The sequence below is a fragment of the Crotalus tigris genome, unplaced genomic scaffold (genome assembly GCF_016545835.1).
Source record: "Crotalus tigris isolate CLP2741 ecotype Arizona unplaced genomic scaffold, ASM1654583v1 scf7180000024119.3904262, whole genome shotgun sequence".
NCBI lineage: Eukaryota > Metazoa > Chordata > Lepidosauria > Squamata > Viperidae > Crotalus > Crotalus tigris.
The window spans coordinates 2,451,791-2,476,479 of NW_024100396.1; the positions used below are offsets into that span (position 1 = coordinate 2,451,791).

The 24,689-nt window shown below is 37.0% G+C and overlaps 2 protein-coding genes across 5 annotated transcripts in view; both read right to left on the reverse strand.

The window, feature by feature from the left end:
• Nucleotides 1–11,545, reverse strand: part of CDKAL1 (CDK5 regulatory subunit associated protein 1 like 1) — a 310,567-nt gene extending 299,022 nt beyond the window's left edge. For both annotated transcript variants that reach the window (XM_039322660.1, XM_039322659.1), the window contains exons 1-3: nucleotides 11,457–11,545; nucleotides 6,955–7,126; nucleotides 5,626–5,738 (exon numbers count right to left, since the gene is read on the reverse strand). In XM_039322660.1, coding sequence (XP_039178594.1) covers nucleotides 5,626–5,738; nucleotides 6,955–7,121 — 280 coding nt within the window. In that variant the 5' untranslated portion in view covers nucleotides 7,122–7,126; nucleotides 11,457–11,545. The remainder of the gene's footprint in view (nucleotides 1–5,625; nucleotides 5,739–6,954; nucleotides 7,127–11,456) is intronic.
• Nucleotides 11,546–14,403: 2,858 nt separating this feature from the next.
• Nucleotides 14,404–24,689, reverse strand: part of E2F3 (E2F transcription factor 3) — a 35,193-nt gene continuing 24,907 nt past the window's right edge. For 2 of the 3 annotated variants that reach the window (XM_039322721.1, XM_039322723.1), the window contains exons 3-7: nucleotides 24,449–24,668; nucleotides 22,064–22,219; nucleotides 21,224–21,338; nucleotides 18,903–19,038; nucleotides 14,404–16,720 (exon numbers count right to left, since the gene is read on the reverse strand). In XM_039322721.1, the coding sequence (XP_039178655.1) occupies nucleotides 16,455–16,720; nucleotides 18,903–19,038; nucleotides 21,224–21,338; nucleotides 22,064–22,219; nucleotides 24,449–24,668 (893 nt within the window). In that variant the 3' untranslated portion in view covers nucleotides 14,404–16,454. Of the gene's footprint in view, nucleotides 16,721–18,902; nucleotides 19,039–21,223; nucleotides 21,339–22,050; nucleotides 22,220–24,448; nucleotides 24,669–24,689 lie in introns of all 3 variants that reach the window. The other variant, XM_039322722.1, reaches the window with a different exon arrangement.

Here is a 24,689-nt window from a genome sequence, read left to right on the forward strand (position 1 = left end):
CTGAAGACATCAGATTTTAGTTTGTTTTGACTGAAAACTTCTCTAAGATAAGCATGAAAAATCCATATCCCTGACTAACCCTTTATATGGAAAGGACTATGTGCATGGCATTTCGTATTTCTTATTCATGTAGCTGATTAGCTCTTAGCAGATTGATTTGTTTTAGGACTGGGATGAATTCAGATGTTCAGTCATGATGGTAGTAACAGAACTAGTACAGAATGCATTGCTCAAAATATTGATAGGAAAACCCCTGTAGAATAGCTTCTGTTTCCTATAGTTGAAGACTATGAATTATGTGAAAGCAGTCTTTGTAATGTCCCCAAAGTTTCTATTACTGGTATATTTTCTCATGCTTTGTTTTGAAACATTTGTTAGATCCAATTTGAATCTTGTCTGGCACAAAGAAGTACACAGATAAGGAAAATTCTCAACCCAGATTGTGAAAAACTCATCTCTTATAGAAAGTTTATTCAGACTTAAGTGTCATGATATCCAGTATAGCTTAATCCAAGATAATCAAGCAGACGTTTCCAGTTATAAAACTCTTTTCAAGACCCCAAATCTATTCTAATACATTCTGAAAGTTAAGTTAAACTCCTCTGTATTCATATCAATAAAGACTAGTGTGTAACTGAAACTTGAAAAAAGGATACTTTCACTGGAGTGAATGTGTCAAATTTACCTTTACACATCTATATAGTGCATATTCCATTTCTTTTCTTTTTTGCATGTTAGATTAGATCCTACATGCTTTGTCAAGGACAAAACAATACCACCCCATCAATAAGGGGCTACTTTTTGTAGACTGAAGTACAATTTAGTTTCCTAGTTTTGCAAACAGAACCAATGAGCAAGCATGTTTTCCGTTCTGAAATAGAGCCAATGAAATCTCAAGGTCTGAAAAGTCTTACAAATATATAAGCAGCCAAGAAATCTGTCTTATATTTAAAACTGAGCCAAAAAGCCTACTCCTCTATATTGCAATACCTTTTACTAATCAACAGCTATTCACTTTTGGCTGGATGAAGTCAAAAAGCTATTTATAGTCATCCAAGACAAAGTTGCTCTGCATTGCAAGTAGATCCCAGCGCCAAGGATTTTGACGTGTAAGACAAATGTCAGTGTCTTCTACTCAGTGGGAGTCTCTCCCTTTGCTTTTATACACAATAATGTTTCATTGTGGTGGGCCAGAAATGCCAAAAAATATTCACAAGCCTGCCATTGACTGCAGATCTCAAACTACATTCCTCTCAGGTTGGCGGCTCAACCATTTTAGTCTTTGAGAAGACATCCAAGTCACCCCTTCTAAAATAGCACTTAGTTGACTTTCCATCTGTATGTTAAGGAAGGGGGGAAAGACTCCAGATGCATCTTAGGTGAACAAGTTAAGAACTTAATAAAATAAAGAATATACTCTCTGACAGAAACATGGCATCTACCACATCAATTCTGGCAGGCTCCTAGAAGGAGAAATTTGAAAAACAAAAAGGAAGGCATAGAAAAATAACTTTGTTTTGATATGCTTCACTTTCCTAATTAGATACCAATACAAAGTTTAAGCTGATGACATCTAAAAGATTCTGAAACACTATACAAGCTATGCTTGTTGATCTGAAATCTACATCTAGCAACACAACAATTAGATTTGCAAGTTACATTAACAGTTTGTCGTTTAAACCACAATTGGCTGGATTCACTTATCACGCTAAGCCACAGATTATGGGCTCCAAACCATAATGACTGGATTTATATAACATGCTCAACCAAAACCAAATAAGCCAAATTTTAAATTGGCATGCTGTGTGAACCATACCAGTGGTTGTTGATCAAATCACAATGATGGGAGTTCACAAATTACAGTACGCTAAATGTTGGTAATCTACAAATCCCAGAGCCCAGTTAGCATTAATACTATGAATTGCAGTCCACCAACATCTTGGGGGAGGCAGATTGCAAGACATACCCTATGTTAAAATGTCAGCACTCCATCCCATTAGCAGCAGGGTATGAGTATATACAAGCATCTATGTATTGTTTGTTCCTTCCCAGCAATTAACATTTAGAAGAATATTACCAATGAACCTGAAGATAGGATTTAAGCATTATGGATGAGTTCAATTATCTCATCCTTTAAAAAAAATGTATGATCTCTTAACTATCACAGGGTTTGATGGCAATTAACTATTGTTCACATTCAGGAGGTCAAGAAAGAAAATGCTTGGAAGTATGTGTGTATGTGGGGGAGGGTGTTTTCCTGTGGCAGTGCAGGCCCTTTGGAACGGTATCCTACTTGAGGCTAGATGCACTCCTATCCTAGATATAAATTCCTAGAGAAGGTATTTGGGTCATTGACACCTCTTTGTTTAGTTTACTATTACGCACTTTATAGTTTTGCATTTGGTTTCTGTTAGATTTGTTAGCCCCCCCTCCCCAGTATATTAGATTGCTGGGAGGGCAAGGGACAAATGCATAAGTACATAAATAAACTCATTATTCCACATGGGTGATTTTTAAAAATCTGTTGATTCAACCAGATTTTTCAACTGAAGAAGAAAAATCATCAGTTGCTTTTATGAACTATTTTATAAAGTTACCTTTTTACTGTGCTATATAGGTAGTCCTTGAGTTACGACCACAATTGAGCTCAAAATGTCCATTGCTAAGCAAGACAGTTGTTAAGTGAGTTTTGCCCCACTTTATGACCTTTCTTGCTGTAGTTGTTCAGTTAGTAACACTGCTGTTAAGTGACTCTGGCTTCCCTTTGGTTTTGTTTGTCAGAACGTCGCAAAAGGGGATCACGTGACTCCAGGACATTGCAACCTTCATAAATACATGCCAGTTGCCAAGTGTCTGAATTTTGATCATGGAACTGGGGGGTTGTTGCAACGGTCATAAGTGTGAAAAACAGTCAGAAGTCACTCTTTTCAGTGCCGTTTGTAACTTTAAATGTCACTAAAGGAATGGTTTGAAGTCCTGGACTATTTCAGGGGTAGGCAACCTTGGCTCTTTTATGACTCGTGGACTTCAACTCCCAGAATTCCTGAGCCAGAATTCTGGGAGTTGAAGTCCACGAATCATAAAAGAGCCAAGGTTGCCTACCCCTGGACTACCTGAACAAACCAATTTTTTTAGTTTTTTGCTTTTACTTCTACAGAAGATTCTTCTTAAAATCCTTTTGACTGTAAGTTTTGTGCAATTCTTATTTTTGAGGGCAACCAAAACTGCACTGTAGATTTGTGCAAGTCTTTTCATACTAATATTTTTAATTCCAATTCCTTTTCAGACAACTCCCACAGGGAGAGTTTTCACTCTTCAGCATCACAACACAGAAAGATACATTCTGAATCAATACCCACCATTATACCAGTATTTCTATCTAATCCAAACAATCACTGCCAGTTTTAAATCATATACCATAAGAAAGTCATTGGTTAAGTTTAACCTTTGTTTAAGTTTCCACCAATTTTTGTTCTAATTTCTTTATAACTGTAGCCTTGTTCACGTAATAATACTATTTTACATCGCTTTCTGGGCAACCAGTCAACTCTTTGCACCATTACTTTAATTTTGTTTTACAAGCTCACTAAATGAAAGAACACAAAAAAACCCAACCAACTTGATAGCAATCACACAACACACTGACAAATGTCCTCCTCTCAGCTTCAATACATGACATCAATAACTGAATCCTACTGTGATCTGATTGGCTCATTGCCAAAACAAGATGACACCTGATTGGCTTTCTAAACACTCATGCTCATTGGCTACAATCAGATGAAGGAAAGCTACCTGATATCAACCTAAGCAAATTGTGCTTCCTTTTTCTGGTTATTTGGCTATAACTTTTCATAGAATACAGTACAGATAATTGAACAAACTTTGTTGCATTACACTATTGATTAAATTATCTTCCCATTGATATATAATTTTATGGTACTACTCCAAAAAAAGTGGTGTTATTAGCCACCAAACCTCAGAAATACACTTTTCTCAAAAGGTTTCCACAATTTTGGCCACTACTGTAAATAGATAGAGAACTTTGCAATACTTTTGGGTGAATATCATTTATGTTGTCCTGCTCTGAAACTTATAAAGCAATTAGTACCAAAATGTTAGATCTTTAAACTGTTCCAAACAGTATAGTACAAGCACTGAATTACATGAGATACCTAAAACCAATATTTTAAAGTAAATAATGTGCAGGCAAAAATTTAAGAATGAAAATTCATACTTAGAAATATGTATCTGGACTTTAAAATATAAACATCAAGAATTTGTTATTAGAAAATTTAACATTAAATTCATAAATATTCCAAAAGTTAGTGATATGATTTTGATAATGTAGCAATTACTAAACAGAGAGAAATTTATTAATTCCATTGTTATAGCCAGAAAATTAAACAAAGACCAAAATAATTAATACCATTATATCAATAGTGTTATGCATTACAATTTCAACTGAAGAAATAGATCAAAATCATAATTATGGCATAAAAGTAATTAGAAAGCATGACAGATTAATTTCAAAATTTAATAACATAGTCAACTCAGAATGTTATTTAATACTGCCACCTAGTGTATGTTAAACATACATCAATTATACAAACATCATTCACCGTCATTGTTTTATCCTATTAGTGAGCAGCCATTTTTAAATACAAGCTATAAATTAAACAATTATGTTGTCAAAAACGCAAATTAAAATCTGTAAAGTACCAAATAGAATAAATAAAAAATATTTTTGATAACAGTTGGAAGTTAAGGAACATAAAGCAAATAACAACTAAATGCAGCATGTAAAGTGTTATGACAAATGTTGGCAATGCTAGAAATTCAATGAAATATGGCAAAAAATTATGAGAGGCATTACTTATGCATTACAGTCTCCTTCTGAGAAAGCAAGCATGCTTTTAACTCTACCCTAATATTTTCCTGACATCCAACTTTTGTGTTCTGAATGTAGCTGTCTGCAAAGCAATCTTGATGAACAGCTGTCTGTTAGCAAGACATTTTACTTATTTACTGTAATGCCTTTGACTTTTAGGAGGCCAAGGTTGGTATAAAATTCATGTTTTTAACCATTAGAAGCTCCCTCATGATTTAAAGCCAAAAGTATTAAATATAAAAATGTGAACAGCAATAAAATATTTCAAACGTTTTGGAAATAGATTTAAACAGGAAATTATTCATTACATGTTTGATTGCTGAACAGATAACCTCCATTTTTTTCCAAACCTTCCAATCTATAATATTAAGATTTTCCTTAGGAGCCTAGTCCTGTATTCTCCAATAAGACTTTACTAATACACCTGTAAATCAAGCAAGTCTACTTGGTCTGCAACAGAGTGATATAGATAAGCCACTGGAAATGAGATGTACAAAGGCAATTTCACCTGCCCCATGTGAAGTACTAAACACATCTATTAGCTGACCAATGAAAAAGATCTCAATTACTCAAGGCACTGTTTCATTTTATTGATTTAATCTTTAAATAAGCACAGAAGAATCTGTATCCTGAAAAGAAGAATATAAATAATGAATAAATGCAAAGAAAACAGCATATTTAAATCACGGTTTAACTATAAATCCTTTGAAAGAAATCCAACATGTTCAACTCATTACCTGTTATACTGTATCCATAAGCAGCTAGCTGTCCAGCCATGTATTCACCATCTGAACTGTTATGGGAACATCCCCATGTACGTATCCAAATTTTCTGTATACCGGGAATCACACTGTTCAATTAAAAGACACAGACATAATAAATTTCCCCACGCTAGAAAAATTTGTCCAGCAGTGATTACAGATACCGAGGAATTCACAAACCTTAAAATATTCCCTGAAAGTATTGCAATACTTAAGATAATATACACAAATTAAAAATATTAATAACAGATCTTAATGAATAAGACATTTGCTCTTGATTTTGACAAAAAGATAACACTATGAAAGAAAACAAAAAATATAGGAGGAGGGCTGAAATCAGGGATTTGGGGAATTGTCCATACGCATTTCCTTTTCCATGCAGCATTCTAATGTTCTCTGGGTGATAGCATATGAAATTAAAGATGATGTGCAATATTTGTGCACTTTGTTAAATCTCAGTTGGCATGTACTGTCATGTCTTTGCAGCTTTCTACTTTCTTTTTATGAATGGCACCATCAGAAACTAGATGTCCTGAAGTATTTAATCTGCCCTTCATAAACACTATTAGTAGTCTGAAATGTCCTCGGCTCTTCCTCAGTAGCATGTGGCCTCTCACCTCAAGGTCCCATCATTTGACATGATATTGCCAATAACTTATCTTATCTGGCCATTTGGTTTCCTTGGTAAAATATAGGAACGGTTTACCATTGCAGTATAAAGTGATGCCTCTCTCATTGTCACTAAACTGCCCCCAGCACCTTTCTGTATCATTTTGCTTGATATAGGTACCTGCTTGCTTTAGTTAGAAAGCTAGCTGATCTTCACACCTTGGGTGACCCTGCTTGGAGTATACACTCCTAGCATAAACTCCTGAGATTTTTCACTCATCCTTCCCAGGAACAGACCCCCTACTCGCACAAAGAAGCAGTATAGCAATTGTAGACGAAGAGAACTGTTAAGTCTCCAACCATTTGGTTCTGCTTTTAGTCTCCTGCTCAACAGAATAATCTCTATCATCGTGTGGTTCTATCTAGCTTCAGTCTTTCAGATTCTTTATTCCCATATATCTTCCGTCACCTGAAAGTTGATGGAAGTAAAAAGCAAAATTATCTATGCTAACCACAGATCAATCTAATAAAATTGAAGGTACTGTACTCTGTAGGGCAAAATCTTACTTCAAATTACAAGAAAAGTAAATTATGACAAATGTTTTCAATTTGTTTTAAGTATAAAAATTATTAAAGCTTTCAAGAGCCCAGTGCCTCAATTTAACGCAGCTTTTTACATTTCATTGACATATGTACCTATCTCTAGGGGGAGGATCATCCACTTCCACGTTCTTTTGTGACTGGCGTTTTCGCACTTTAGGAATGATGTTTTTTCTATTGAACTGACGATCAAACGGCTTTGGATCTTCTGCTGACACAATATCTTCAATGTCTTCAAGGCAAAGATCACCAGCAGCAATCATTTTCTCTGGAAGATAGAAATATATGGCAGAAGAGAAAAAGCATAAAACAAGGATTCTTATGCCTGTAACAGTAGTGTGCAACCATTTCACATCTTCCCCCCCCCCAACACACACACACACACAAATTCTGCAAGGCTAACAGATCATATTAAAGAGCAAAGAGCAGCAACCATTTGTAGGTCTTCCGCAAAAGCCACAATAATGTCACATACCTCACGATATCATTGCCTAAATGATACAAATTATGCAATTTGGATCAACTGAACCATAATGCAAATTGCATATAGTACCTAATGACCTGCCATGGCCCCTCCCTCCTGTAAACCACCTGTTCATTCATGTTAGAAGTTGAGCTTTAAAATAAGAATAAATGTAACCATAGTTTCAGTTAACAAGGTCATTCAGGGAAAGCCAGTCTAATCTCAAAATAATTGAAAAATCCCCCCCCCTACTGAAACCCGGCACCATATTTTAAGAATATAAAAGTTTATAACATGTTATTTTCCAGATTAACTAGGACCGATAAATTTCAGACCACTGTTGGCTTCTACTATATAGCAATAGTTCTACAAATATTCAGCAAGTGCTTTTGACTTAACACACACACACACACACACAAACAAACAAACAAAAGTGGACAAGCCACATTTCCTCAGGCAGTGCTTTCTTAGTCAGATGACAACATGATAGCAGCCCTGCTGGGTCAGGCCTAGTTAGGATACTCTCTTCCCTGATATCAGCCCTTCAGGATAGACCAGACTACAAAATGAAAGTCATACAGGACAACACTACAGATAGTCCTCAACTTACAATCACAGCTGAGCCAAAAATTTCTGTTGCTAAGCAAGACAGTTAAGTGAGTTTTGCCCCTCTTTACAACCTTTCCTGTCACAGTTGTTATGTGAATCACAGCAGTTGTTAAATTAGCCACACAATTACTTCCCCTTTGACTCTTGCTTATCAGGTCAGAAAAGGGGATCACATGACCCAGGGACACTGCAACCATCATAAATATGAACCAATTGCCAAGTATACAAATTTTGATCACGTGATCATGGGGATACTGCAATAGTGATAAGTGTAAAAAAAAAAGGTCATACGTCACATTTTTCAGTCCTGTTGTAACTCTGAACGGTCACTAAATGAATGCTTGTAAGTTGAGGGCTACTTGTACTTCTATTTTAAGATTTCAGTAAAAGAAACTTGCAAGTCTGAATGCATTTCCCTTCTCCCTCCCATTATCTTCATGAGAACTAGAGAGGGTTTTGTCTGAGATGCTTTCTCAGGTTACAGTTCTTTCCCAAACTCGGGTTTCTTGTATCTGACCACTGTCTTGATAAGCGGTTCTTTCTCCTGTCCCTTAAAGTCATTCTTTCTGCCCATTACAAATGGTGATCCACTAGAGACATCTGCAAAGCCCACAAATTGGGTTATGCCTCAGAGTTTGGAAGTGTGATTTTTTTTTCAATCTGATTAATTTGGGGGGGGGGAAACCCATTCAAAATATTCTTAATGCGCCTGTATCAATTTTACAGAAAATCACTCCATCCCAAAATCTCCAATACTTGATACTGCCATAGCTGTCATGCTCTCTAAAATATTATGTGAATATTTTACTTTTAAAAGTATTTTTAAATACTTTAGCCAAAGCATATTAGTGTGTCCCGAGAACCTTTTGCTTTTCTGAAAATTCAAAACCTCAGATAAATCCGAACCAACTGGTACTTTTTCCTTTGAATTGGGTTATAAGAATTAAGCTAACAAAAAGTAGATTTTGAATAAAAATTATGTGAACACAAAATATGCTTTTAAAAACACTTTAAGATAAGTATCTCTAGCCATATTTTAAGTGCAACTCCCTGAAACATTATTCTGTGTCTGGCTTCAATCAGTGTTCCTTGATTTTTTAGAGGAAAATACATTTTATTCTGGAAGCTTAATGTTTAGCCATCCGTGTTTAAACATTGTATTTTATGAGATGATAATTTCCCTCTTTTATGATTCTTTCCCCTCAGTGTAAACATTTAGAACATGTCAGGTATTATGTTATGGTCAATGTTTTTATTATATGCAGTGGATTATTTTTTTTTGGAAATAAACTTTTTTTAAAAATCAATTGGTTTAATAAATGTTTTAAAATTACAAAATAATAATTACAGTGCAAGTAGATATGAATAATTGGTATCTTTTTTAACTTTGTATTTTCTATATCTTTAAATACAGTATCAATGTACTTTAAATGTGCGCTCTTAGAAACATATATTCATTGCTTGCTTCTTCATATAAATATATTTTTTTTCCACTCATTCATGTCTGATTCTCAGAAATTGCTTGGACACATCCCTGCAGTTTTCTTGGCAAGGTTTATCAGATTTCTTCCTGAGAACAAATGACTGGCCCAAGTCACCCAGCCAGCATTAATTTAAGTATTTTCAGTTACTTCTATTTTAAAACAAATCATATCACTGACTACCTCCCCTTTTCACATTATTACTTTATTTATCTGTTTCTTTGGGATAAGGGAACTGAAAGATTTAAATTATATTTTGTGACCTTCAGTTGGCTTAATATATAACTTTTAAATGGATCTGTGATTCACTTTCCTATAATAATTTATTCATTCACTTTATTTATAAATCACTGAATCAATACACTTCTGGAGGTTTACAAAATAGTCAACAAACTTAATACTTAAAACTTCTATAGTAATTATCAGTAGCCTTTAGACTGTTAAAAGGGATGGAACAAATCTTAACGCCATATTAGACTTTAGTTCCTTCACATTCAGCATACAACTACACCAACTAAAAAAATATTATAACTCACAGCTTGCAACTTGGGCAAAATCCCCTTTACTCTAACTCCTGCATCCCAAGCATACATAGTACAGAAGCCAATCACATACCTGTCAAAAATATATGGTAGGGAAGGAGTGTACACCAATATGCGATGGTTAGTGTATTTTGCACAAATATGTCACAACCAACTGTTTATATCATGAGCATGACATCAGTTGACATGACAAATGGAGCTAATTACATTTTTTGATAAACAGTTTGACTGGTTTAGTTGACAGTTTCTGGGTTTTTGTTCATCATTTCAGTACAAACTACAGTGACTTGACTAGAATTAGAATTAATGAGAATGAAAGTGGGGGGGGGGGAAATTGAGAAAAATTTTATTCTCTTTCCATCTCTTTGTGCCCACTGGATGATGAAAAGGAAAAAAGGAGATTAAAGGTAGTACCCTATGCTGCAGCTTCTCTAAACTCCTTACTTTCCGTCTTATGGTTGCAACACAGTGGTTGCATGCTAACTAGGGCAGTGATGGCGAACCTTTTAGAGACCAAATGCCCAAACTGCAACCCAAAACCCACTTATTTATCGCTGGGTGCGTGAGCATGGCCCACTGGGTGGGCATGGCTGTGGTGATCATGGCAGATTGGGTGGTGTAGCCAAGGTAGGCATAATCACCTCGATGTTGCTCATGGGGAGGGACACCTGTGGGGGCCGGGCAGGGTTGGGGGAGGTCCAGGGGGTCTCTGGCAGGTGGAGCGGTGGGCAGGAGGCTCGTCCTGTGGGGTGAGGCGAAGCAAGGTGGGGGTGCCATTGTCACAGGGCAAGATGAGATGGGCCGGGGCGGCTGCTGCCTGACACCATCAGCCCCTATACAGAGGCCAGCGAGCGCATGGGTGCTGGGATGCATCCGGCCATGTGGGACCTTAGCGAGTTAGCAGGCGGCTAGTTGAAGAGGGACGGTTGCCATCTCCGGGGCATGGTGCGTGTGCCCACAGAGAGGGCTCTGAGTGCCGCCTCTGGCACACGTGCCATAAGTTCCCCACCACTGAACTAGGGAATCCTGAGAGTTTGAAATCCACACAACTTACAGTTGCTAAGGCTAAAAAACACCGATTTAAAGTGTTGAGACCCACATGTCGCAGATCGAAGATATTGTAGAAGAAATCTAACGAGAAACAAGCCATTCATTTTAATTGCCTTCGCTCCAACATAGATTTATCTATTTCGATTTTCTAATATATCTGATTACGTGTCATCAAGTCGTTTGGGACATCTAGCAACCACATAAGATAGATTTTCCTCCATCTACTTCAGAGACACGGAATCACTCACTTCCCAACCGATTGGGTGAGACCCCAGAAAGGGATATCCCCCTAAAACGACCAGAAACCAGCGCATCTCATCCACCGGTGGACCTGACCGAAACAGAATATTGGGCTAAGCTGTTCTTCAGCCCACGGGAGACGAAATCTAGCTCTCTTTCCCAACCGGCGGTGCGCTAACAGCGGCGACAACCATAATAGAGCAAACAATTTACCTTGAAGCCCCTAGGTCAGCTCCAAGCAGCTACACATGCACTGCGCCATATTGTGGCCACGCCTTTTCATACGTCACAGAAAGACGCTGCGACGGTATGCCGGAGGGAACAAACTCGGCTCGTTTTCGCTTCGCGAAAGTCCGCATTCGAACTCGGCGAAGTGAGGACTGGTTAACCCTTTCCTCGGACATCCGTGCGGCGCCCCAGGATTGTAGATTAAATGGAAATTATGGAAAAGGCATCTTCAGGAGAAAACAAAAAACAAAAAAACCCCCAAAGCCTCAACCCGAGGGAGACTTGATTTTTAGACCGTATTTATTTCCGAGATAACTGGATTTATCTACAGTGTCTGCGTATGTTGAATGAAAGATAATAATAGAACAATAAAGAGGATTTCGGCCGTCGTTTATAAGCTCTGGAGGGAACGACACGACGAACGAAAGTCCCAAAGGTGCTTTTTCAAAAGGCACCTGGACTGTTTCTCTTTTCCTTGCAAACGTTTCGCTTCTTGCTCCAAGAAGATTCTTTAGTTACTGAATAAGCTTGGACGAGAAGCGAAAAGTTTTCAAGGGGGAATCCCCCCTCCCTCCCCAGTCCATTTGCCTTTTGAAAACATTTTGAAACAACCATGACATGGATGGTTAAGAATCTCCATAGACACGAAGAATGAATTGTTAGGTTAGCTGCGTATTAAGAGGATTTATGATTTCTAGCGCTATAGTGATTTTCGGATTCCTCTCCAAAAGATGCTTTGGGCGTGGGAACTTAGCACGTGTAGCGTTTGCCAACACTTTTAAAGCAGTTGCCTTCCCCACCCCGTGGCTGCTTTAAGATAATACATCATGCTCTTCCTCCAAAGCACTTTACTTAAAGATTAACCCTGTAGAGCTGCACAGCACAACCACAATGATTTCTTCCTTTTCTGGCTTTCTGGGTTAAAGGGTCATGCAGTAGCTGTTTTAAGGAAAGGACGCATGCGTATCGAAGTTTTCATAACTTGCAAAGATAGTTATTATTTATTCGCTTAAAAGACTGACTTTTTGAGTAGGTGTTCATGAATTTGCACTGATCAAATGGCTAGGCTGGTTTTAATCAGTAAATCAGTTTAGCCATTCACTGATTTTTGGATAAACATGACCAGCATTTTTATTTTGTACATGCTAAGCAACTTGATATTTGGTTCTACAATAGTTTCTTCCTTGCAGAATGTTCATGCTTTTTTCTACTAAATTTGGATACCTTGTGGCAGTTGTCAAATCAGCTAGAAATTGGGATTTAGCATAGTCCCTTTGGCCTCAAGCTTGAGCAAAAATCAGGGTTTAGAAGCCCACCAAAGCACACTTCATCTTATTTTATATCTTGCAAAAATGTGTCTAAGACACAGGAGTAGAATGCCATAGGATTGGGTTTAAGAGCTCATGCTGTCCAAGATTTTCATTCATGACTCAGTTGAAGAGATGGACAGAATACAGGTAGTCCTTGACTTGCAATAACAATTCAGCCCAAAATTTATATTGTTAAACAAGACAGTTAAGTGAGTTTTCCCCATTTTATTACCTTTCTTACCACAGGGTCATTCCATGTCAAGTGGTCTGATTTCAGAAAAGTGGTCTGCTGGACCATCACGGATTTTGATGAAATTTTGTGTGAACATGCACACATGTCCCCAATGAACATTGGTAAAGTGTTACGTTTGCTGATGCAATGCTTGTGGAGATAGAGTCACTTGTTTGACCCCATGCTGCAGTCTTCTACAGTATGACTCTGAGGTTCCAGCAACTTTAAGACATATCTCTGGCAATATTTTGTTGAGAGAAACAAAACTTGGCCATCTTGTACAATTTTTTGTGCTCTATTAAACAAAATAATAAAAACATTCTCATGAGCGATTTCCATCTAGATCAGCGGTTCTCAACCTATGGGTCGCGACCCCATTTGGGGTCGATCGACCATTTTTCGGGGGTCGCCAAAGGCGGTGATCCGCCATTTTCTCCCCTCCGGGGGCGCCGCCGTGCATGCGCATAACGTTTGTGTGACGGGGGTCGCCGTCACACAAACATTGAGAACCGCTGATCTAGATAATTTGGAGCAAAGTTAGCTGAAAATATTGCGGCTCAAAAAAAAGTTTAAAGTTTGGCTTTTTCTATCTCTTGAAGGAAAGGTATGATAAATGTGAAACTTTGTGCATAATAACTTAGTAACACAAGGTTTTCAAATATAAAATTTCATTCTCCTACTGCTTTCCAATAGTTTAAAAATTGAATGTAAAGTTGACGTTTTTTGTAAAAACACCAAAAATAGGGTATTTTCAGCCCACTTTAAAAAAAAAAAGACCTTCAGGAAACTATTAAATCATTCTGATTAGAAAGAGCATGTTTCAACCCCCCTAAAAAAGTAGGGTGGGTTTTTCATTGCTGACATATAAAGCCCTAAAAATAGGGACAAAGTTGAAGACATTGCTATGGCAATGTCACATGTATTCTATTATTTTTTGTCTTGTTTGTTTTATATAGACATCATTACTACTATTATATTGTGTTGGTCCATGGTGACATTGTCACTACCAGTTCAGGCACTTAAACCAGCAACCCCATCACCATAGGGGCATGCCCAATAGCTGTGCAACACCAGCCGCGACCCACAGGTTGGGGATCCCTGAGCTACATGATATTGCTGATCTTTTTCTGATGTATGAATGTAGGCAGTAATCCAAGTTACAGAATTTATTATTTATTTTAGTGAATGGCAAAAGTTACAGAAGAGCACAAGTCTGACTGTTGCTAATGCCAGCTGGAATGTAGTTCCTCTGGCTTAGCCACAATGGTAGTGCCGTCAATTTCTATGAGACTAGGATATGTTGCTCATCACTTTGGGCTAAAATGCATTTGAAATAACTTGAAGCAGATAAAAAAATTACTCAGGAGAAAACTAATACAGTATGTACTGATATAAAGCTTTATTGATTACCATTTAAAAAGTTAGTTACATTTAATTAGGCAAGGTCCTAGCTATAGAACAGCCTTTACAAATGAAAAATTATTTTTGTTTTTTTTTTACATTATTTTACACATTTAGAACTATACTAATCAAACTATATTAAGGTTAGTATTTTGCTGATACACTGGGGGAAGTATGTAATTGTACAAAATGTCATTTTATTTTCTTCCCTTTCATTTTATTCTACCCACGGATCCTCTTCATATAATAAAAGTATTCATGTGTACACAAACTCCTGTTTCTTCATATGGCATACTTAAATACTACATTTTTATTTACAGATTTAAGGTTTTATGGGTTTTTTTAAGAAATAACAAGCTAACTATAAAATACTCTGCAGGCTTTACAAATTCATTCCTATTGTACAAAACTGTTATATGACTATAGTTTAAGAACATACAACTTAAATAACCAATTAACTATGAATATGTTTGTATACATATAAAACACACTTAATACTGTTTAACAGTTCTCAAGGTGTTGCATTTTTTTACACAATTATTTTCCAAGGCTCAATCATACAACTTTCATACTATTACTCAGCCATTTCATTTGTAAGTATCTGTAGCAGCATTTCAATGGTACCAGAAAACCTGCACATATATTATTTAAAACAAACATTTTAGAAATGTTTTAAGCATCATGTAGAAAAAGTAATGTATACTGCTTAAACTATTCAACTAATTAACCAAAGTGACAACATTTCATACAACTATGTTTACATGTATGAATTATATTCATTTTTCAGAAAGCGCATTATATCAGCAAAGAGTTATCAATTAAAATTCAGCAAAGACAATCTTGACAAGTATATTATTTACACTTTGGGTGAAATGTCAGCTTCGTAGCAACTTCCAAAATGGGAAGTAAAAGCAACTAACCTTCTCAAATAAACACAGTGTGCTGAAAAAGTGATGCTTGGCTTAAATAGTACTTCTTAGCAAAAAATTAAAAAATAAAGCCCACAGTGCAATTCTAGTAGGCACTTAACATAGAGCCCCACTTCGTACCACACACTTTACATGCCAGTTCTATTGCACTTTGCAGACAGTGAAATTGAACTGTGCATCTTTGCTTTATGCAAGGGACTTCTTCAGTACCAGATTTCTTCCCAGTGGGGAAAATTATCATCTTCAGCCATCTGAAGGTGAAGCGGGTTAACAACTACATGCAGAAACTGATACTATGTGCAGTTCACCAGTCAAATACAAAGATGGGCTGTATAAATCTAGCTCTTTGGAAAGAAGGTAAAATCCACTGGACTATTCTACAGAGAGAGCTAGAAGCTAGAATTAGTCCACACTACCTACTCTCCCTTTCTACGGACAACTGATACGGACAACTTTTATTTTTTTTAAAGGTTACTTAGAGGCTACCCGGATATAGTGTATTGACTGGGGTCACCACCTCTGTTCTATCTTGGATAGCAATATTTTTATAGCCTATTCATATTAAAAATTATTAATGTCCTCAGTGATAGGTGAATGCTCGAAAATGGAGCACAGGTAAGAATTTAAATATTTCTAGATAACTTTGGAAGAAGTCTATTTCACATTTTTGTTTGTGTATCTCAAACATACTTCTCTGTAGTTACTCTTTGAATGAAAACGTTGAACAGACATGGTTTACAGAAGGCACAGCTTGAAATCGTAAGGAAAAAAATTGCTATTTTTGGCTAAAATAGTTATTTAGCCCTTTATGAAACTTACAGACACAATAAATCAGAATAAAATAGGCTTAGCTATTTCTTCTGATTCTCTGTGTGTTCTTTTATAATTACTAAATCAGTAGCTGCCTGTATAAGGTTAAGGTAACTCTGATAAGAAAGTCTGCCATTCTGTGTTTGCACTATTTTATGAAGTATTTCCATATATATGTATATGAAATACTATAATTTCTAATCTTTGAAATGGAATAAGGATTAGGAGATAAGAGGAGAGATAGTGTGGAATGTCAGCAGGTATTCTGGTTTCACTTTTAAAAAGAAAATAGAAACAAAAATCAGCTGCATAAAAATCCATCCATCAAGGCAGGTACTTTTTCGAAGTCATAAGCATCAAAGAGGTCACTAATGCCTTCTTCTTCATCAAGCCCAAGCAGATAGTCTTCATGAAGTAAAGGTGGCAACAAGTTTACAAATGGCCCATCAAGACTTGAAGTAATTTGGTCCTCTGTCTGCTGCAAAAGATTAGTGGTAGAAACTAATGGGGAGATGGCCGTTGCATTTTCTGAACAGTCAGGATCTCCTGAGTTATCAGAGTTCAGATCTGTTATAAGTAAGAAAACAAAATATCAAAACTTGCACAGAGAAACCTTTCCCAACATTACTACGTATAAATGCTTTGCCTTCCACTCAGCTTATTGTAAAGTTATCTTTGCTACTATGGAAAGAGACAGCAGCCCAACACCTTCCAGCCTCAGGACCTACTTAAGTCCAGAGGACCAGTAATTTTGTGACATAAGCAGGATTTACACAATTAAGTGACAATGCTAATTACATAAGTAGATTCTCTGGGGTCACCTCTTCTATTGTGAACAATCCTGCTTAAGGAAGTCACTGTGGCTCTTTAATTCTTTAGCCATGAACAGCCATGAGTACCAAACACGGACCTCAAAAATGCAGAACAATCACTAGAATCTCAGGGGTAGGCAACCTTGGCTCTTTTATGACTCGTGGACTTCAGCTCCCAGAATTCCTGAGCCAGCCATGCTGAGGGGAAAGGGTTTCCAAGCTGAGCCACGCTGGTTCAGGAATTCTGGGAGTTGAAGTCCAAGAGTCATAAAAGAGCCAAGGTTGCCTACCCCTGCACTAGATGGTAGGAAAGAAATAAATTGTACTTCTCTAGAAGTCACTTGGAGTTTGGCCCTTATCTGACACGCCTAACCAATATGCATATTTTATAGGTGTAAACTGTAAACCAAACTGAAATTCAAACATTCCATGTTGCCTTCTATATTAGAGCACATGCAGTATATATGTGCCACATATACACAGGAAACATATTATTTATCATAAATGCTATAGACAACTTTCCTTCCTTAATCACCAAAAGAGACACCAAATATCTGAAACCTGGGTGAAAATATGAGTTTTTGCGCTGAAATCGGAACCATACTGATTTTACTTTATTAACATTCTATTTAGAATGTATAAGTACTTATAAAACATCAGGGTAAGTATTAATCATGAAATCTCAATCTTCCTGCCCTCCTCCTCCCATGCAGGGAAAAACTAGACAGAGGCTAGGTGAATGAGAAAGAAACCTTGTCTTTCAGTGTGTGCTCTGCCAACATGAAGCAAACCACCACCTCTAGTTTCCCTTCCCCCTTTGGGGGAAATCAGAGTATTTGAGGTTATATTGAAAGAAATGAAGACATAGTGGACACCCTCAAAAAACAGAATTAATTTCCCTGCAAGAAAACCTTTTGTGTAATTCATATAAAATAAAAAGCTTTCAATAAGTTCTAGGAGGCTTTAGGCCTTTCACCCTCACTCACGTATCCACCCAACTGTCATTTACACAGCATATCCATCTGGGGAACGAAGGTTTCAGGAAAAGCAATGTGTCAGGCTTGGCTTTTGAAGAAGCAATGCCTATAATGCATCGCTAGAAGGGCAGAGTGTGCCAAAACTCTGCTCTTTTTCCTTCAGTTGCCCAAAGGTAGATCTTAGGGTGTATGAGAAAGTGATAGATTCTCCCTTCTCCTTTTTGGCCTTCCCAGTTAAGCTCTTATGGTTTGGCCAGAGAGTAATTACTTTCCAAGTGAGTGGATGCTTTATGGCAAACACAAGCCACCTTCACAGAAAGTTTCATCCAGTGTTTCTTTTCCAAGATTTATTGAAAAAGCTACCATAGGTTATAGAAAATTCAAACTATGGGATTGCCCTCCCCCCCCCTTTCAATTCAGCTTATGGAGCATCCTAAAATGGAGATTTTCTCAGTCTTTTACTTATGGTACTTGTACAAATATAGATAAATTCTGCTTCCTGTGACAAAATAGAAACTATTTTTTAATGTGACAGTTTAACACACATATTTCATGGCACATGTTAATGCTTAGGTATTGCCAAAATTAAATGATTTGTCTGTTAGGCAGAAAATCTTACTTCACTCCCTCCGTATTTAGTGATTACTCAGGGACCATTTGCAAATATTATAATGGTAAAAAATTCATTTTCCAACCAATACACACATTTATGGCCAAATTTTGTGTGCCTGACAATGCATGCCAGAGTGGGAGTAACACTGGTATTGTTGCAAACTAGGAATCTACACGTAGTTATAAACATAAGTAATATAGTAAAATATTATAATTTGTACTCAAGAATAAGAAATTATGAAAAAAAGTTATTTAGTTTATTTAGAAGTTTAGGAATTTAAGAAATTATACATTATATTTTAATTTTAAGCTCTGTATATATTTGGTTATCACCAGTGTTCAGATTACCTTTGGAAATGTTTCTTGAGATATTTCCATTGTGATCCTGATCCTGAGTTTTTATCCGGCTGGAGTAGTCCGTTTCTTCTGGACACAAGTATACCTCAATAGGTCCTTGAGTACTACATAAGTGTATCAGCTTATTCTGCAACAAGAAAGAATTCCAGTTTTCTGCATCCCTTTTGCCAATATACAAATATCTACTGGAACATTTTTCATTCTTAATGTACTGATCTGCAAAAGAAAAAAAGCCCAATGCAGGCTGAAAGTTTGCAAAATGATTACAACTGATCTAACAGAAGACATGAATTGGGATGGGACAAGGTTGCTTTCATGTGCCTTGATGGGCCAATGAGGTAACTCTGCTTTCCTTGACAAGGTCTTTCATGCTCCCTGTCAAGTTCTTGGTGAAACCATCTTCTTAGGTTTCTTCCAGAATTTCTTTTCCAAGGTTTATTGAAAACAATACCACATAAGTCAAACTATGGGACTGCCCTCCCCCGCCCCTTCAGTTCAGCTTATGGAGTTCCCTAAAGTGGAGATTTTCTCAGTCTCTTACTAATGGTACTTGTCAAAACTGCTGAGAAAGCTCTTAACTAATAAGGGAGGACAATCCAGTGAGTAAAAAATATGAAACTTTCTCCATTTCTAAACTTATCAATATAAGGCTTTACACTACAACTCTTACAGTTACTGGAAAAGATTTCTATGCATGTGTTTCATGTGCATATAGCACTTCTTCTTCCAAGTAATACAAGAGTCAAAGAAAACAGCATGGTAGCTTTATTCTTAGAAGTGAAGGGACCACATTGCTCTGTGAAATAAGCAAGGAGATGCTTCACTTAAGCCCTGCCCTTAAAGATTTGCACAGCCCAACTAATAGTAAACTTGGATGACTCAACTATGCTGACTGAGAAGATGCTCTAAACACAGCATGAGACCTCAAGATGGTAAAGCATAGGCCCCGATTCTTATGTCAGAGGCAGCCATTTAGTGAATGAATTGATGACGGAAAGCTTCAAGGCTGAGAGAAGAAAAATCAATTGCTTCAAAAAACAGAAGAAGCAGAATTTTAATGTTTGGGTGGACAATACAGGTATAAAATAGGTTTCCAACGTGCTGCTGGATGCAGCACTTTTTTGAATGTACGGCCCTAACAAAACTACTTTTGTAATCGTCTCATGTTTGCTCAGGAATATGGAACTGAGAGGGAATGTTCTTGCTATATCTAGTAGCATAGTATGCATTTGACTTCTAAATAAATAGTCCCATCCCAGAGAATTTATAATCTACTGTATATTGCGGGAAGGCAGAAAGAAAGAGAGATAAATGAGCAGCAGAGACTGCCAAAGAAAAAGTCAAATGGCAGTGGTGCTGCTAGCAATGAAAGGCATAGCTATTTAACATGGATCACATGTGGCATAGATGTTACAGAACTGGTCTTGGACTAGAGAGAGCCAGCTTAAAATCCTCCTCAGCCAGAAAGCTCAGCTGATAACCTTGGGCTGTATATCAGCACCCCCTCCCCCTTCAAAAGATAGTTACAGAGAAAGGAAAGAATATTAGTAATGGTGATTTGATGCAGAGTGAGTAGACATAATAAGAAGGTAAGTCAGGGGATATAAACAAGCCTGATACTAGCTATAGAAAGAAGTCCAATTCCAGCTGTTTGGAAAATAAAAAGAATAGGATAGTTGTAGATCCGCATTTTAAAGAATGGAATGTGTAAAACAGAGCATAACATAAGAAGAAATTCCCAGCAGGTTGACATTATCTACACAACTTCGCCTGATTTACCTTTTTAGTGCATGGCTCCTGAAAAAGCAAAACTGAACAGTCATTCCAGAAGAAAACAACTGCAAGCTATCTTTATACTGCTGCCAAAAAAACACCATGGAGGCATCCATGCAATCACCAGGAATGGAGTTCAAGTAGAGGGAAATTTTATTATTTAAAGTTAATTAGAAGACCATGAGTTCTGTCTTTCATTTAGGCATATCAGTTAATTGGGTGGTTTTGGTAGGCCAATCATTCTCTCAGCCCAACTCACCTCATAGGGTTGTTATTGTGGGGAAAGTAGGAGAGAAGAGCATTAGAGGTGTAGGCTGCCTTGAGCCGAACAAAAATAAAGGCAGATCAAAAATAAATAAAAATCAATCAATCAATAAGCAAGCATATAACAGACAAAATGACTGTAAACAACATAGAAGTTTGGAAAGTTTTTGTCACCCATAAAAACCTATTCCATTAAATGACTGCTACAAATAAACATTAGTTTTAAAATGTAGAAAAGAAAAATGATTGTGCTATGTAATAAAGTAAGTCTTTACCTTTTCTGGGTCAAGCATTTCAAGTTTTGTTTCTGGAGGAGCTTTGACAAGTATGACAGTTTGGTCTTTAAAACTCCTAATTTCTTGAATATCTTCATACCTAACATATGCTAATGTAATCAGCGTTAAAGAATTGCTGAGCAGCTGTTGAGAATTAGCAAACCAAAGTAGATATTTTAGTAGGGATTTTTATATTGTCTCCCATTAACCTACCTTCATTAACTTGATAAGCTTTTTTTAAAAAAAAAATCATGAGTATGTATGTGTGTAGAGATTATGTTGAAGAATAAATAAATTACAATCTGGAATCTGACTGCCAGGCTCAGTCCCAAAAATGCAGCAGTGGTTCTAGATTTGGGACAGCTTGACAAAAGTCTTGGGCTCAAATTAAGCAGCAGCCTCTCTGTGGAAAGCCTTTTGAAAGACACTTTTGCAGATATTTTGCAATATTAAAATAGCCAAGGATAGGACCCATGTATGCTATTGTTCACTAATATGCCAAGTATCAACCTCATAGCCTAGGCCGGGGTAGGCAACCTTGGCTCTTTTATGACTCGTGGACTTCAACTCCCAGAATTCCTGAGCCAGCTGCTGGCTCAGGAATTCTGGGAGTTGAAGTCCACGAGTCATAAAAGAGCCAAGGTTGCCTACCCCTGGCCTAGGCCAATGTTTTCCAACTTAGATAACTTTAAGAAAGCACAATGGGTGGGGAATTCTGGAAGTCCATACATCTTAAAGTTACAAGGTTGAAAAACACTGGCCTTAAACCCCCCCCCCCAAATGAAGAGCACAGAATATATTTATTAAAGGAGTGTATCTTCATTCACTATAAAAGGATATTTCCGATCTTCAGAATCTTTTAGAAGCTTGAGGTCATGAGAACAGCTTTGGATTAACTCATCCAACTTCTTTTCTTCCTGGCTGAGTTCTGCTACCTCTTTTGACAAGCCTTGACAGTGTGCCAACATGCCCCCGAAATCAGATAGATTGCAGCCCCTTCAAAACAAATGAGCAAACAGTTCGTGGAACACATGGCAGAGTTCCAATCTGAGGAAAGGTGTGTCTCATTCCTAATGGATCTGTTCCTTATTTTGGAAGAACTAATTTATTAATATGAACAGCAAAATAAGAGGAACACACGGAGTTGCACAGCTTTCTTTGAAAATGAAATAAAAGACCAATAACACATACAGAATTTATACTACCAACAAAAACATTATTAGAGACAAAAGAATCAGTACAATATTTATACTTTATCAATATAAAATGTATTATCTTTATAGCCTTTATGGCATGGTTCCAGATTATGAGAGGAATTGTCTCACCCCAATGAGATTGGCCTACCCCACTTGCTCTGGCAGAAGAGGCATGCTGTGATTTCTCTGGCCAAAAAATTGTAGCTGGAAGAGAAGAGGCTTTTCTGTCAAGGATTTCCCCCCCCCCCCATCATGCTCGAGATAAGACCTGCCCCCGCCCATTGGCCTTTTAAAAGGGCCTGAAAATATGGCTCTGCCATCTGTCTTGGGTCCCAAATGGGGGTATCCATTCTGGGGGTGACTAGTAGATTAGGAGAAGATCCCACCACTTCCTTCCCCTTTATATATTTTTCATTGTTATCCAGTGTGTTGTTAATATTAATGTTTTAACATTTGATGCCCAATTTTTTTTAATGTTTTGACTTTCTAATTGTCTCATATTGTTATTTAGGACATTGTAAGCTGCCCAGAGTTGCTCGACAGTAAGATGGGCGGCATATAAAATGTAATAAATAACTACAAACATGTAAAGAGTTACCTGTAATATTCAAATAATAAAAATTAGAATGGTATTTTTATTCAATAAAAACTCAGTACCAACTCATTTAAATTATTATTATATATGTCATAACTATTTATAAAGAAAGCTGGCTTGTTCTACTAGTTAAGGCACCAGTATAGAAACCGTGTGAGTTCTAATCCAAACTTAGGCAATGAAAGCCAGCTCTGTGAATTTGGGCCAATCATACTCTCTGAGCCCAACACATGTCACTAAGTTGTTGTGGGGAAAATAGGAGGAGTAAAAAGCATTAGGTACCTTTGTCTCCTTGAGTTATTTATACATATAATAAAGAGGGGACATAAATATACAAATAATACAATGGCTGGATTCATAAATTGCATCAAATCAAGCCTTGCTTGATCATGATTTGTTGAATAATACAAGCTGGGTGAGCCATGATTTTATAAAGCATGAAGCTAGTATGAGACCCAGTCTGGTCTAGTGGTTAGGGTGCTGGTGAAGAAACTAGGAGACTGTGACTTCTAGGCCTCCCTTAGTTATGGAAGCGGACTGGGTGACTTTGGGCCAGATTCTCTCTCAGCCCAACTCTCCTCAAAAGATTGTTGTTGATGTGGAAAATAGAAGGCAAGAGTATTAGGCACAGTATGTTCACTATCTTGAGTTATATATAGAAAAGGTAGAATATCTAATATATAATAATATAGTTCACATATCACACATACTATGGCTCACTAGGATGTCCGAGCCCAGCCCATGTATTAAGAGCAGGAACTATGAAGTAAACTTTGCATTACATACAATATATTCAGCAAAGGAATAGCCTTAGGGAATAATGTTAAATAGCTGGTGGGTGTTGATAAATATATGACAGACCAAAGATGGATGGGGAAAAAATAATAGAAAAGAAATGTAATAGTCAGTATACATGGAGAACTTTCTTTCAGGTTGCCATTCTTAATCCCAGAAGAGTTTAGGGCCATAAACTACAATGCATAAGACTGTTCTGCCTTCTATTTCTGCAACTTTGAATAAGCCATCAAAATGTACATGAAACATTTCAAACACAATTATTAAGTTTCCTAGTCTAGCATTCTGAGGAGCACGGAAAGCCTTTCAAAGCCTGGTATGCATGGTCAGCCTGTATGTTCTAAATGTTTTACAAGTAGGCAGACTTTTGTCCTGAATAAAATATTTTGTTAAGTCTAATAGATTGTGGTTCTCAATTTATGTGTGTCTAGGGAAACTTGTCACCTTCCCCATCCCACATGTTGGAATACCCTACAAAATGAATGGTGTTTTAGTTTACCTCTTCCTTCTTAAAAAATAACTTCCTGAATAATTCAAAACTAAGCTAAATATAATTTTACCACCACAATTAAAAAATTGAAAACTAGAAGCATACAATTTTCCTAGAATGCAACAAAAATACAGAAATGTGATACGTACATCCATTGAATGTTGTTCTTGGATTTTTTCTTAATGAGATGAATGCCTTCCAGAACATTGGTAATATCATAAATCCTCCTTTTCTGTACCTTAAGGACCTCTGCTGCTTTGTTCAAATCTACCACACCATCAGGAGACTGGCTTAACAACTGAATAAACTTCTTTGTGAGAAGACCAAGTGATGTATCATACCGTGTCTTTTCTGAAGGAGATTTGGGAGCTGGAAATAAAAAAGTATTTA